General features: G+C 39.8%; 1 protein-coding gene across 1 annotated transcript in view; it reads left to right on the forward strand.

Moving 5' to 3' along the window:
- Window positions 1-49: 49 nt before the first annotated feature.
- Window positions 50-14908, forward strand: part of c29h7orf57 (chromosome 29 C7orf57 homolog) — a 142659-nt gene continuing 127800 nt past the window's right edge. Inside the window, exons 1-2 of the mRNA XM_043718963.1 lie at window positions 50-185; window positions 12191-12240. Of these exons, the coding sequence (XP_043574898.1) occupies window positions 12210-12240 (31 nt within the window). The 5' untranslated portion in view covers window positions 50-185; window positions 12191-12209. The remainder of the gene's footprint in view (window positions 186-12190; window positions 12241-14908) is intronic.

A 14908-nucleotide genomic window follows, 5' to 3' on the forward strand; every position in this document is an offset into this window, starting at 1 on the left:
GCTGGATCGTGGTGAAGGGGGGGAGCAGTGAGGGGTTGGGGGAGGGGGAGGCGCGGTGAGCAAGATCGCCGGAAGAGAGCGCGTCCCCGTCTCCATGGAGACGCAGCGTTTGAATTCTACACCGAGGAGCTCGAGACCAACTGCCACCGAGAGAGTGTGAGGGAGGCTATAGGGTCAACACAACGGTAAGGAATATATACTGTGGCGATCAACTCAGTTCACAACGGTAAGGAATATATACTGTGGCGATCAACTCAGTTCACAACTATAAGGAATATAGAGTACTGTATACCGTGGCGACAAACACGGTGCCCAGCGGTAAGGCATATAAAGGATAGGGATCAAGTACAGTTCACAGCGGTAGGGAATATGTACCATAATGATAGTGGGGAATATACTGTATACTATAGTGACCAAGACAGTTAACAAGGGGAAGGAATATATACCACGGCGATCAACACGGTCCTGCATGGAAAGGAATCTACACCATAGTTATCAAATACAGTGGTAAGGAATATACAGTATACCATACCGATCAAATACAGTGTACAACGGTAAGGAATATGTATCAAAACAATCAGTTTACAATGGTAACGAATATATACTATAGCAATCAATACAATTCACAACCATAACAAATATATTCCTTAGCGATTAATACAGTTCATAACAAAAAGGAATTTATACCTTGGTGACAAACACAGTGCCCAACAGTCAGGAATATATAACATTGCGATCTAATACAGCATATAATTGGAAGGAATATCTAATATAGTAATTAATACAGTTCACAGTGGTCAAATACAGTGTTCAATGGTAAGGAATATATATCACAACGATCAGCACAGTTCACAACGGCAAGTGATATATACTATAGTGATCAATACAGTTCACAAAAGTAAGGAATATCTACCACAGTGATCAATACAGTTCATAATGGTAAGGAATATATATTGTGGTGACCAATATGATAAGGAATATAAACCATGGTGATCCAATACAGTTCATAGCAGTAAAGAATGCATACAAGCACAATCAAATACAGTGCACAACAGTAAGGAATATATACCACAGCGATCAATACAATTCCCAACAGTAAGCCTAATGGTAAGAAATATAGACTATTGAAATGAAGTTTAAATCGCAACAGTAAGGAATATTTCACAATCAATACATGACAATAATATGGATGATAGTATGAAGTACACTTGCAGATAATAATGAATATATACTCATAGGGATAAATGCATTCATACAATAAGGAATTCACACCATACCAATGAACATATTTACAGGTAGGATGGAATATATGTCATAGCAATTTATATACTAAATGACAGATGGAGACCTCACAGTAAGAAAGAGGTTGATAAACTTATATAATGCTAAGAAATAAGTAGAATAACAATAATTAAATTATAAATTTTTACTAAACCCATACAACAGGAATGAATGAACTTATATAATGGTCAAAAATATATACTTGAAGAAAACAACATGCAATTGTAATAAATCTACAATAACAATAAATAAACAACTAAAGGTAAGGAACCTATACAAAAAACCTTATGCAATGGTGCAATATCTATACAAGGAAGACAAATACATGTATAATGATGAAAACCTATACATTAGATATGACTGAGTGTCTGCAGTACTGAACAATATGTATAATAACTAATAATTAGTCACTATGTACAATAATAACAAATCCTCACAGTAGCGACATATATAAACATATACAAATTAAAAGGTATACAACAATGATAAAACAAACATGCAATGCAGCAAAATCTATACAAATAGAGGAGTGTCTATGAGAAATTTCTGCAAAACCATTCAGTGAAAACAAATTGATGACAAATGTAATTGAGAAGGCTATGCATACACATAAGTATAATTCACCAATAAACATTTGCAATAGGCAATGATGAAATTATATAAAATTATAATTACACCTATAAACAAATATAAAGGTGGAAATGAATAAAAGCTAACAAAGAAAATGGTTTGAAATTAATGCAAAATTCTCATTTTAAAGTACATTTATACAGTAATAAATAACAAACATATATAGCATACACCAATCAGTAATCAAGTGATGAGTTAATTGGTTCATGATTTCAAAAAGTGTACTTTTTGGAAGAAAGGATTAACTGAGAAACAACAGGAAAAAGTGACAGAGCTAATATAATAATGTAAGTAATCAAAGTAGGATAAGGGAACTAAAGTTAGCTAAGGGCTGTAAGTTTATAAGATTCTTATAGAGTTTTTTTTTCAAGAAGTTTGTAACCTAAAGGGTTCAAGGGAAGTTATGGTAGTAGAATTCACAGCTGTGATATGCTCTTTCTTCACTGTGTGGCAGATCATGGAAGCTTCAGTTGTCCATGATGACTATGCGTGCCTGAATTTTGTCCAACAAAGGATACTGGCTAACCACATCTTGGAGAATTCATTGTAGAGCATCCATGATACTGGACATATTGTGGATAGCACTTTCAGTGAGTTGGCTCTCATCACAGGTGAAGACTGAACAGGAAGAAGGGACATGGGTGAACCCCAAGCAGAGTAGAGAACGGAGGTCATGCACGGGCCCTCTGTGGTCATCTTCTTTTGACTAGATATACCATTTTGCGTAATGTTGGAGGAGATGGTGGTGGTTCCCACCCTCCTATATGGCTCTGAGACAATGACTGTCCACAGCAAGGCACTGAAGCAGTACCAACAGCGCTGTCTGCATAAGACCCTGCAAATCTGGGAAGAGAGATGCACCAACACCAGCGTCCATGACCAGGCCAACATCCCCAGCATCGAGGCACTGACCATCCTTGAGCGGCTACAATGGGCTGGACATAGTGTCCACATGACTGACACTAGACTCCACAAGCAGGTGCTCTACTTCCTGCTCTGGAACAGCAGGCAAACCCCAGATAGACAAAGGAAGTGCTTCAGTGATACCCTTAAGGCCTCACAGGTGAAATGTGCATTCCATACACACCTAGAATTAGATTACTTACAGTGTGGAAACAGGCCCTTCGGCCCAACAAGTCCACACCGCCCCACCGAAGTGCAACCCACCCATACCCCTACATCTACCCCTTACCTAACACTACGGGCAATTTCGCATGGCCAATTCACCTGACCTGCACATCTTTGGACTGTGGGAGGAAACCGGAGCACCCGGAGGAAACCCACGCAGACACGGGGAGAACGTGCAAACTCCACACAGTCAGTCGCCTCAGGCGGGAATTGAACCTGGGTCTCTGGCGCTGTGAGGCAGCAGTGCTAACCACTGTGCCACCGTGCCGCCCACAACTGTGCCACAATCACTGGTTCAAGACATTTCAAATTGGAGGAGGGGCATTCGGTAAGGTGTTGAGTTCCTCAAGATTTGCTGTTGAGAAAAGGCGGAAGACAGGCAAAGGTAGTGTCGGGGGGAGGGTGCTGCCACACCAATGCCCCATCCACATCTTCCTGTGAATGCCTTCTGCCCTAAGTGTATCAGAGCTGCATCAGTGTGTGTAGCCACCTACAGACTCACCCTGAGAGTGGAAAAGAGACATCCTCACCTGTGAGGGACCACCAATGATGATGGAGACGATGACTGTGCAGAACAAAGCTTGGGAGCCAATTTCATGATGCCATGTGGCGTCTGCAGCACAAGAGAGGAGGAAGAAAAACTGCAGGGCTGTAATGGTAGAGGATTCAGTTGTTAAGAAGATAGATAGACTTTGCTTTGGCTGAAAAGAGAGTCCAGGATGATATATTGCCTCCCTATTGTCAGCGATCAGAGATATCATGAAACAGCTGTAGGACATTCTGAAGGGGGAAGGAAAACAAGTTGGTACCAATGACATAGGTAGAAAAAGGAATGAAGTCCTGACAATAGAATTTAGGGTCTAGAAAGTAGATCTTTTAAAATGCCCTAAAAGATAGAAATCTCTGGATTACTTCCAATGCCATGAGCTGGTAAATATAGAAATTGGAGGTTAGAACAAATAAATGTGTAACTGGAGAGATGGTGCAAAAGGGAAGGCTTTAGATTTATGGGACATGGGACCATTTTTGGGGAGAGTGGGAACAATACAAAGAAAATACAAGGTGAATGGATTGCATCTAAATTGGAATGGAACCAATCTCCTGACAGGAAGTTTTGCTAGTACTATCAGGAATGGTTTAAATTAACTTGGCAGGGGGTGGGATCCTGAGAGAATGTCCAGATGCATGGTCAAAATTAGAAGAGATGGTAAGTGAGTCAAGAAGGCATAGTAATTAAATGTCAGTTAAGGTACAAGGAGTTTGGCAAGATTGGGTGGTATTTACTTTAATGCAAGGAGTCTGATAAACAAGGTCATTGAGTTGAGGGCACAAGGAGATATGATGACATTGCTGTCATTGAAACATGGTTAAGAGAGAGGCACAGGATGGGCAGATCAATATATCAGAATATTCTTCAGGCAAGATGAGAAAGTAAGTAAAAGCGGAGTGGTGTTGCAGATTACTCAAGGAATCAATTACAACAGGAAGGAGGAATGACACCTTAGAAGATTCCTCAAATGAAGCCATATAGGTAAAACTTATAAACCAAAAAAAGGCAATCACAATTGCTGACAGTATACAGCAAGCCCCCTAATATTCATAGAAAAATAGAAGAGCAGGTATGTCGGCAAATTTCATAGTAGTGTAGAAGCAATAGGGTAGTGAGAGCTGGAGATCTCAACATTAACTGGGATAGTCAGAGTATGAGAGGTTTAGAGAGAGTGAAATTCTTAAAACACATCCAGGACAGTGTTTTTAAGGCAGTGCATAGAAGGCCCAACACGGTGGCACAGTGGTTAGCACTGCTGCCTCACAGCGCCAGAGACCCGGGTTCAATTCCCGCCTCAGGCGACTCTCTGTGTGGAGTTTGCACATTCTCCCCGTGTCTGCGTGGGTTTCCTCCGGGTCCTCCGGTTTCCTCCCACAATCCAAAAATGTGCAGGTTAGGTGAGAATTGGCCATGCTAAATTGCCCGTAGTGTTAGGTGAAGGGGTAAATGTAGGAGAATGGGTCTGGGTGGGTTACGCTTCGGCGGGTCGGTGTGGACTTGTTGGGCCGAAGGGCCTGTTTCCACACTGTAAGTAATCTAATCTAATCTAAAAAGAAGGGTGGTCCTGGACTTGATTTCAGATAATTAAGCCAGGCAAGTGTTTAAAATTCAATGAGGTTGTACTTTACATACAGTATTCATAATGCTGTTAGATTCAAGATAGTTATGGAAAATGACAAGGATAGGCATGAAATTGAAGTTGAGAGTATGTTGCTGGAAAAGCACAGCAGGTCAGGCAGCACCCGAGGAACAGGAAAATCGACGTTTTGGGCTGGAGCCCTTCAAAAATCTTCCAACATCTAGATGACTATGGAATGTGCAAGGGCATCTCTTAACAAAGAAATTAGGACAGGAAAAAGGAGTCATGATAGGATAAATGCAGGTAAAGCAGGTAAACTCTTAACTATTTTACAATTACATAAAGGGTAAAAAGAATAACTTGCAAAAGAGTAGGACTCATTAAGGACCATAGTGGTAACTTGTCCATGGTGTCAGAGGTTGTAGGCGGTTTTCTAAATGAATACTTTGTGTCGGTGTGCACTAGTGAGAGGAATAAAATGGATATAGAAATCAAGGAGAAGGACTGTGATGTATTCAAAGAAATTAGCATAGACAGAGAGGAGGATCTAAGTGGTCTGGCAGGCTTAAAAGTAGATAAATCTCCAGGCCAGATGGAATTTATACTATGCTGTTGAGACAAGGGAAGAAATAATATGGGTGTTGTCAATAATTTTCAATTAATCTCTGGCCAAAGGAGAACTGTCAGAGGACTGGAGGACAGCCAATATGGTACTGTTATTCAAGTAGGGAGGAAGAGATAAATAGGGAAACTACAGGCCAAACTACAGTCTAATCTCAATGATGAGGAAAAGTTTAGAAGCAATTCTGCCTGACAGAATTAACCTGCAACTGGAGAAGCAGATATTAAAATCAGAATGGTTATGTTAAGGCAAGGTCATGTTTGAACAACTTGATTGAACATATTGAAGAGGTGACTAGGTACATATATGAGTGCAATGCAATTGACATAGTCTAATTTGATTTTAGCAAAGCTTTTGATAAGGTCCCACACGGGACACTGATAGTGAAGCAAAGAGCCAATGTGATTGAATGAAATTTGTCTAATTGGTTTCAGAATTGACTGAGTGGCAAGAAGTAAAGGTGATTGTCGAGAGGTATTTTTGTGACTGGAAGCCTGTGTTCAGTGGGGTTTTGCAGGGACAGGTGTTGGAGCTGTCAATGTTTTCTACCGACCCAAAACAAGGCTCAGACAAATGACCTCTTTGTCCAAAATCAATGTTTTATTAGAAAACATGCATGAGGAGAGAACCTAAACACATAGATGGTATCTCCAACACTTTATTTGAAATACAGTCTGTTTATAACATAGTCATGGAAAGCCTTTAGGTGACTTATTCATTTTAGTAGCAAGCACAGTTACGATAATGAGCCAGACTGATAGGATTGAATGAAACTACAGTTTTATAGCCGGTACAGATCACAGTTAGTTCAGTCACAGAAGCTGTCTGTTCTTTCCCAGGGATTCTGGCCAATAGGTCTATATTCGCTAAGATTCATGGATTATGACCAAAATGTTTTCTGCTTTGTAATGGTTACTGTTTTATGTTTTTAAGTAAAACATCTTTGTTGTTAGTATTAATAAATTTTAATCCTTAAGCCACTTTATCCTTTATGTTACTAAATTTTAATCATTAACATATTCTATCCTTCATGCTGGCTTACAAAACAATTTATTCTTCTACAAAGCCTTGCTATTTGTGGTATAGAAATATAATAATTGAATATTGGATCAGTAAATTTTCAGATTTTATGAAAATTGTTGGGGCGCTAAAAACTGAGAGCAATAACCTCAGATTACAGGAGGATATAGACAGGTCAGATGGGCTATTCAGTGACAAAGGGAATTCAGTCTGGATAAGTGCGGGATGATGCATTTGGGCAGGACAGGTAAGGCAAGGAAATACGTGATAAACAGTAGCAAGACCAAGAAGATGCTACAACAATGGATGAATGGACACTACTCAACAATCGCCACATAGAGGTGTTCACTTCAATGGTCAAGGACATTTGGCCTCAGATCTTTGTGTGACCATCTTCCAAGGCGGACTTCAGGCTATGCAACAACGCAGAGTCACCGAGCAGAGGCTGCTAGCCAAGTTCAGTACCCATGAGGATAGCCTCAACCAGGATCTTGGGTTCAGGTGACCCCACTACAGTATACACTCTCACACACAAATTCAGAAAAAAAGGATACATACACACACACCCTTACACACGATCACACTCACACAGACCCTCATACACACAGTCTGTCAGTCATACACATACACACACACTCTCTCACAGGCATATACTCTGTCACACCCATGCACACACTCCATCAAGCATGTACACACGCATGCGTGTGCACACACACACACACTCTCACGCATGCACGCACGTATAAATCTGTGGGGTGAATCTGTATTTGCAGATTCATTCTATTTTATTCAAAAAGTACACTATCTGTCAGTCGTCAGTTCATGTGATATTTTATAAAAATTCCTACTTTGGAAATAAAACCAGTCTGACTCTAGGCTGGGATACAGATAGATTCTAACCTCACACCTTTAATGCATTGTCTGAACTGAGATGTCACCTTTTTGTTTATAAAAACTTAAGTTATCTTTGAACTGTGACTTGAAAGAAGTTCTGGGATTTACATATTAATTAATCAAAACCTGCAATCATAATCACATTCAAAGTGATTAAAGACTTAACAGCAGTCTAGGTTTGTTCAATACATCGCATCAGTAGCATGGCACTTTGATCTTTTACTATAAATTCTGTGATCCTACCCCACTAGCTAACTGACGAAGGAGCAGCACTCAGAAAGCTTGTACTTCCAAATAAACCTGTTGGACTATAACCTGGTGTCGTCTGGTTTTTAACTTTGTAAATAGAGGCATTTAATATTACACCAATAATTTAAGACTAAACTTTCACAAATTTCTGGTTTGATTTCAGGTAATGGTGTTTTGATTCAATATATTACCTGAAATGGTGGTGAAATTAGATTCCATAGGCGATTGGACATTCAATTGAACAGAACTGATTTGCACTATTATGAGGCAAACAATGGGGTGTGAAGATAAATTGGATGGTCCTTTTGAAAACCTAGTGTAGGCAGAATGGGTTGAATGATCTCCTGTACTATAAGACACTATATGCTTATGTGCAATATAAAGAAATAGAGTTATGCAATGTTAAGAAATCTGTACATCTGACAACTTAGTGTCTACCTGGTGACGCTGCATTCAAGACTACTTGCATGGTAAGTAATGTAAGCAGCACAAATCAGGAAGAGTTAAACAATCCCTCAACAACCAATCAGATCTAAAATCTACAGTCCTGCCACATCCAGTCCCAAATGGTGTTTGAAAACTAAATTGGAGAAGGCTTCATAAGTATCTGCATCCTCAATGCTGAGGAGCCCAGCACATAATGCAAAAGACAAGATTGAAGCATCCACCTTTAGCCAAAAATACCAACTGAATGATCTATTTCAGTCTCCTTATGAAGGCCCCCAGCATTACAGATGCCAACCTTTATCCAAGTTGATTCACTCCACATGATATAAAGAAATGGGGGAAAGCATAGAACATAGAACCTTACAGCGCAGTACGGGCCTTTCGGCCCTCGATGTTGTGCCGCCTGTCATACTAATCTGAAGCCCATCCCACCTACACTATTCCATGTACGTCCATATGCCTGTCCAATGACAACTTAAATACACTTAAACTTGGCGAATCTACTACCGTTGCAGGCAAAGCATTCCATACCCTTACTACTCTCTGAGTAAAGAATACTGCAAATATTCTGGGCTCTAACAATATTCTGGTAATAGCCCTAAAAACATGCTCCAGACGCACTGTGTTACTACCAAAGCTGTGCCCAAACAATTACAACATTGGCATCTACACAGTAATGTGGAAGTCCATGAAAAGCAGGACAAAGCCAACATGGCCAATTGAAGTCCATCAATCTCACGCAATGTCAGGAAAAGTAATGGAAGGTGTCAGCAATAAAGCTATAAAGGAACACTTAATCAACAATGATCACTTGCCCACTGATGCTCAATTTGGGTCCCACCAAGTAAATCCAGCAGATCTCAACATAACCTTAGTCCAAAATGGATAAGAACTTATCAAGGCAATGAAAAAGATGCTCCTCAGGTCCTTTTCAAATCTTTCCTCTCTCACCTTAAACATATGTCCCCTATCCTGGGGAAAAGACCTTGTCTATTCACCTTATCTATACCTCTCATAATTTTGTAAACCTCTATAAGTTCACTCCTCGGCCTCCTAAGCTCCAATAAGAAGAGGCCCAGTTTATCCTGCCTCTCCTTATAACTCAAACTTTCCAGTCATAGTAACATCCTTGTAAATCTTTTTTGCGCCCTTTCCAGTTTAATAACATCCTTCCTTTAGCAGTGCCACCAGAATTGGACACTGCTAAATTGGACTTCAAATGTGGCCTTATCAATGTCTTGTACAACTGTAATGTGTCATCCCAGCTCCTGTACTCAATGCTCTGATGAAGATAAGCGCCAAATGCCTTCTTCATCACCCAGTCTACCTGTGATGTAATTTTCAAGAAATTGTGTATCTGCACCCCGAGGTCTCTTTGTTCAATATGACTCATCTTCAGATCTTCAGAACCAGTTCTGAAGAGTTATACGAGATTTGAAACAGTAAGTCTCTTTCTCTTTCCACAGATGCTGCCAGACCTGCTGAGTTTCTCCATACTTGTTTCAGATTTCCAGCATCTGCTGCTTTTTGCTTCTATTACAGTGTACTATAATTCAGTTACTGTTGGCCTATCACATGACAAGAGATAAATAGCCTCGAAATTAGAAGTACCTTTGCTGCCTCAGGGAGAGCTCAATTTGCCATAAATAGGTGGCAGGAGAAAGTCAGCACTGCAGATGCTGGAGAGCAGCACAGCCAGTCAGGCAGCATCTGAGAAGCAGGAGAATTGATGTTTCAGGCATAAGCCTTTCATCAGGAAAGGCTAAATAGGTGTCAGCCTCTCATAAGATACCTTTTTTTTTGGAAATAATTGCCTTAAATTATTTTGTGGTTAAATATAGTCCCACATTGTGTACCCAAACCATGACCAAACAATTCAAGAGTTCCAGAATATTGATTAGTTCATTCTATTAGTGATGTCGCATTTCTCAGGAGATATCTAGCACATTGGAATTGACAAATTTATTAACTGTTTGATTGTTAAAAATAAGACAGAAACACCAGAAGTTTGTGAAGATAACAAAAAGACTGGAGAAGTTACCATCTTTGTAATGGATATTAAGACCAGTTACAGACAGAAAAATATCACTTTTACATTAGTGTAATGGAACTTCTGGTAGTAGGTGACTTCAGTATAGGAAGGTGCTGAAGGTTAAACAGTTGTGCCAGGACCTCCAACAACAGATGGCAATGTTGAGGGAGGACAGCTGGAGCAGTTTGATGGACAAAGGATGTCTTTGGAGGAAGGGAACCTCCTGATAAGAAATAGCAGAAGAAAAAGGATTTCTCCACCCAATGTAAATCAAAAACAAACCGTGTAAATATTGCAAATTTTTTTTGTTTAATCTTGATTTCCCCATACATTTTAATAACCTAATGCTAATGGAATTAAAATCCTTTGGGTCATTCTTGTTCAAATCTCATGTTACATTAAGGAAATCTTCTGGAATTAGGCTAATGAAATATATTCTTTATTTTATTACACTGGTAATGTGTAATAATTTATCCAAAATGCTCAGGACCAGCTGTTTTTCAGAATTATTCAGTTTTCACTATAAGTGACAGTTTATTGGTAAAATTTTAAAAAGTCTTACCGGAGGTGCAGACTTCTAAGCAAGAACGTGCTTGGCCATGCCCCCCCCCGCCACATCGCATCTGAGTGACATTCATCGAGTGGGTATCGACTTGGGTTAACTGTTTGCATGGCAAACAACCTTGTTAACGAGAGAACAACTTCACAAAAAACTTTCAGATTTCGGAGCTTTTTGGTTTCTGGATGTTCAGGTAAAGGATCTTCTACCTGTACTAATATATGAACTGAAATTGGACTGATTTTACCGAATATTTATTTATAGTGTTCTATAAGTTTTTATCACTGTGATGTAAACTATCTTTCAAATGACATGTCAGTTAACGCTACCCCAGGTCATGCTTCAGAGAGACTAGAGGAGAACATGTGTCTAAGACATGAAGATTCAGTGCAGATCATAAGGATCTTTCATTATCACACTCCCATTTCCTGCAGTCGGAGTAGTAAAAGCAGCTATTGAAGGCTGAATTTCACTTTTAGGCTAGGAAATAGGAATTGGAACCCAAGTCCTAAATAGTACCCTGGGGGAGACAGCCGTTCTTTGTAGTTTGAATGAGAATGCTCTTTATAGGAGTTTTTGGGTGTAGTAAGCAGTGAGTAACTGAGAAATATTTCAGCCTGAAAATGCTTTCTCACCAAGTGCTTTTTAAAAAAATTAAACATAAACCAAAAAGAAAATGCCAGGGCACCCCGGTAGAGATTTCTCTACATGGCAGCCTTTGGCTGCGTCTGCAACCAGGCAGGCAGAAAGGGTCTAGAGTACTGCCGGTTTTCTTTATATATCGTTGTGTGCCCATCTCATGGGGTTGAGCAACCTTCTTAGCTCTAAACCAGTGTGCCCTAAAATGGCTACAGTCAGGAGCAAAGTCACCAATTTGCAGGCCAACCAGGGCAGTATTTTTAGGTCCCATCCAACTCTGTCCCTGATCTTTGTGTAACCCAAAAATTCTGCTTTGGAAATCAACTTCTATAAAGTAGGAGACGACAACACTTTAGGAATTGGCTGATTTCTCTAAAATTAGTAGCTCCTCGCAACAAACTAGCATTTGTAATAATGTCTGAATAATTTTGCATACCACAGCAACTTGACACAAATAAGGAAGTTTGGCTAATAAAAGAAATAGAAGCATGTCTCCATACAAACATAAACACAATCTACTATAGATACAAAAGTAACAATAGCCCTGTTTTATTCTCCAGTGTTACTTGGAAAAGACAAATGTCTGCCTCTAGCCAGTACAGTGACTGTGGTAAGTTCTTTTTTTCCCTATATTTTCAAAAATGTTACCTTAAAGCACAAAATTAATTGCTCGGTATGCCTTGCTTATTTTTCCCAGCTTTGAATCTGATGTTGGTAAAATGGAATGATCCAAATTTTTATGCCATTTTTAGGCACTGCTTTGTATTTGAATTTGTGATTGGTCGATAATTACATAAAATGTGTGATAATTGAACATTCTAGTTTCAGCAGTAAGTTTCTTTATGAATGAATTATTTTTCTATTTTCTGAAATAGCATCTTCCGTGAAAAGTTTTAACTTATGTCCTGATACATTGTATATAAAGTATCTTGGCCTCTTCCCAACATTTATTCAAATACCAATGATTAGTAAGATCTTCTAGATTGATTCAACAGTCCAAAAATAAGGCATTTATCAATAAATTAATTAATGAGTTTAAATTTAAAAATTTAGCATAAATGGTTTATTTTTCTGAAAATGAATCAACCAATATTTTTTAAAAAATATATTTTTTGCCTGTGGACTTTCCTGAAAAATTGGTATGTAATGTCTGCAATTATTGGCTGAGATCTCCATGTCTTCAGATCATCAGAGACCTGATCTTGAACTCAAGATGCAGATCTGGATACCACAGAAGTCCAGACACATTGACTTCTCTCGGAATTGCCTGAGAGGTTTCACTTCCCAACAAGCACCTCCTCTTCTCCCTGGGGCTCTCTGACTCCGAACGAGAGCTGCATTTGCTGGCTGTCCCATGAGGGGATTGCTCCTCCATGATCATGATCAGATAACCTTGACCACTTTAAATTTAAAAATGGATAACCTATCCTTCAGAGGCCATCTCTACATTGTGGCATCTTCTGTGTCGTTATTATAAATTAGCAGCTTCGACCTCAGTTGGTGGATACGTAAATATGACAAACTTACAGATGGTGATGTTCCCATGCACTTGTTCTTCTTGTTCTTCTGTATAGTAGAAGTTGTAGGAACGGCTGGTGCTATTGAAGAAGCCTTAATAAGTTGCTGCAGACCATTTCATTGCTGAAATGCACCGAAGTCACATTGTGTAGTGTTGGAGGAAATCAATGCTTTAAGGTTGTGGATGAGGTCCTTATCAATAAGACTGCTTAATTTACCTGGATAGTATTGAGCATCCTGAATATTGCTTGAGCTGCACTTATCTAGGTGTTTCATCACACTCCTGACAGGATTCACAGCTGGTGGAAAGGGAATTGGAAGTTGGCAAGTCAGTCTGATCTGTTCTTGCATTTAGTATTTATGTGGCTGATATAGTTTGATTTGTTGTTAATGGAAGCTTGCAGAATATTTGAGATTTTTTATACTTACAATGCTATTGAATATCAAGGGGGCATTTATGTACGTCTTCGCTGGATTTTGAGGGGAAATACTCTCCAACCATCTTCCATTGTGGAGAAGTTGGCCTTAAATCTGCCAACTCAGAATTTGCTTGCCTCACAGCAATTTTATGTGGGAGCAACTTTAAATGTTTCAGAGTGGTAGTTTTACCCTCATCTAGAATGAGATTCCACCCGAGAGAGATACCTACCGATATAATTGACTGGCATTTTTGTAAATCTGATAGCATCATGATCGAGCAGTGGCTGCTGCTGGAACTGTAGGCAGTCCATGGGGAAGAAGAGTCATGTAGCTCAGATTTGGAGGTAAGTGCAGTCTTATGGATAGGCCTGTCTGGAAGACCTAAGTGAAGAGGCTGAGAGAGGTAGAAGGCCCTGTTAGAGTCACTGGAGTGGGGTGGAGAGAAAGGTTAAAGGACTGACAGCTGATTTTTATTGGGGTAATGTCTTTAATAGCCATGGGGCTCCTAAAGAAGGTACTCCCTTCCTGCACTGAAAATGGCTACCAGGCCTGTCTCCAAATTCCCCTGTCACAGTGGCTATTTAATGCCTCGGTAGTTTTAAGGGCAAGCAAACTCTCTGATGCTTTTGATCCACTCCAATGATCCTTCTAAAGAAGGTCATTAGACTCGAAGCATTAATTTTGCTTTCTCTCCATCGATGTTCCCAGACTTCCTGATTTTCTCCAGCAATTTCTGGTTTTGTTTCAGCATCCACAGTTCTCTGTTTCAATTTAACTCTTTTATCTTTATTGGACTTAGGATATCATGAGATTTTGAGCTGAGAACAATATTGAACCGCTATTCAAATTTTAGTCTTAAATATTGTTTTTACTCTTGTAAGGGTTAATGTAAGCCTGAATGATAAATTGGCCTTGTACCCATTGATTCTTAAGTGCACTTTGAAATATTTTATTAAATAACTTAGTTGTGTCAAAACACTACAAGGTAAAAACAATGACTGCAGATGCTGGAAACCAGATTCTAGATTAGAGTGGTACTGGAAAAGCACAGCAGTTCAGGCAGCATCCCGAGGAGCAGGAAAATTGACGTTTCGGGCAAAAGCCCTTCATCAGGAATAGGGGCAGAGTGCCTGCAGGGTGGAGAGATAAATGAGAGGAGGGTGGGCGTGGGGAGAAAGTAGCATAGAGTACAATAGGCGAATGGGGGTGGGGATGGAGGTGATAGGTCAGGGAGGAGGGTGGGGGAAGGTAGCAAAGAGTACACTGGGTGAATGGGGATGGGGATGAAGGTGATAGGTCAGGGAGGAGGGTGGAGTGGATAGGTGGAAAGGAAGATAGGC

The sequence above is a fragment of the Chiloscyllium plagiosum genome, chromosome 29, assembly GCF_004010195.1.
Source record: "Chiloscyllium plagiosum isolate BGI_BamShark_2017 chromosome 29, ASM401019v2, whole genome shotgun sequence".
Lineage (NCBI taxonomy): Eukaryota > Metazoa > Chordata > Chondrichthyes > Orectolobiformes > Hemiscylliidae > Chiloscyllium > Chiloscyllium plagiosum.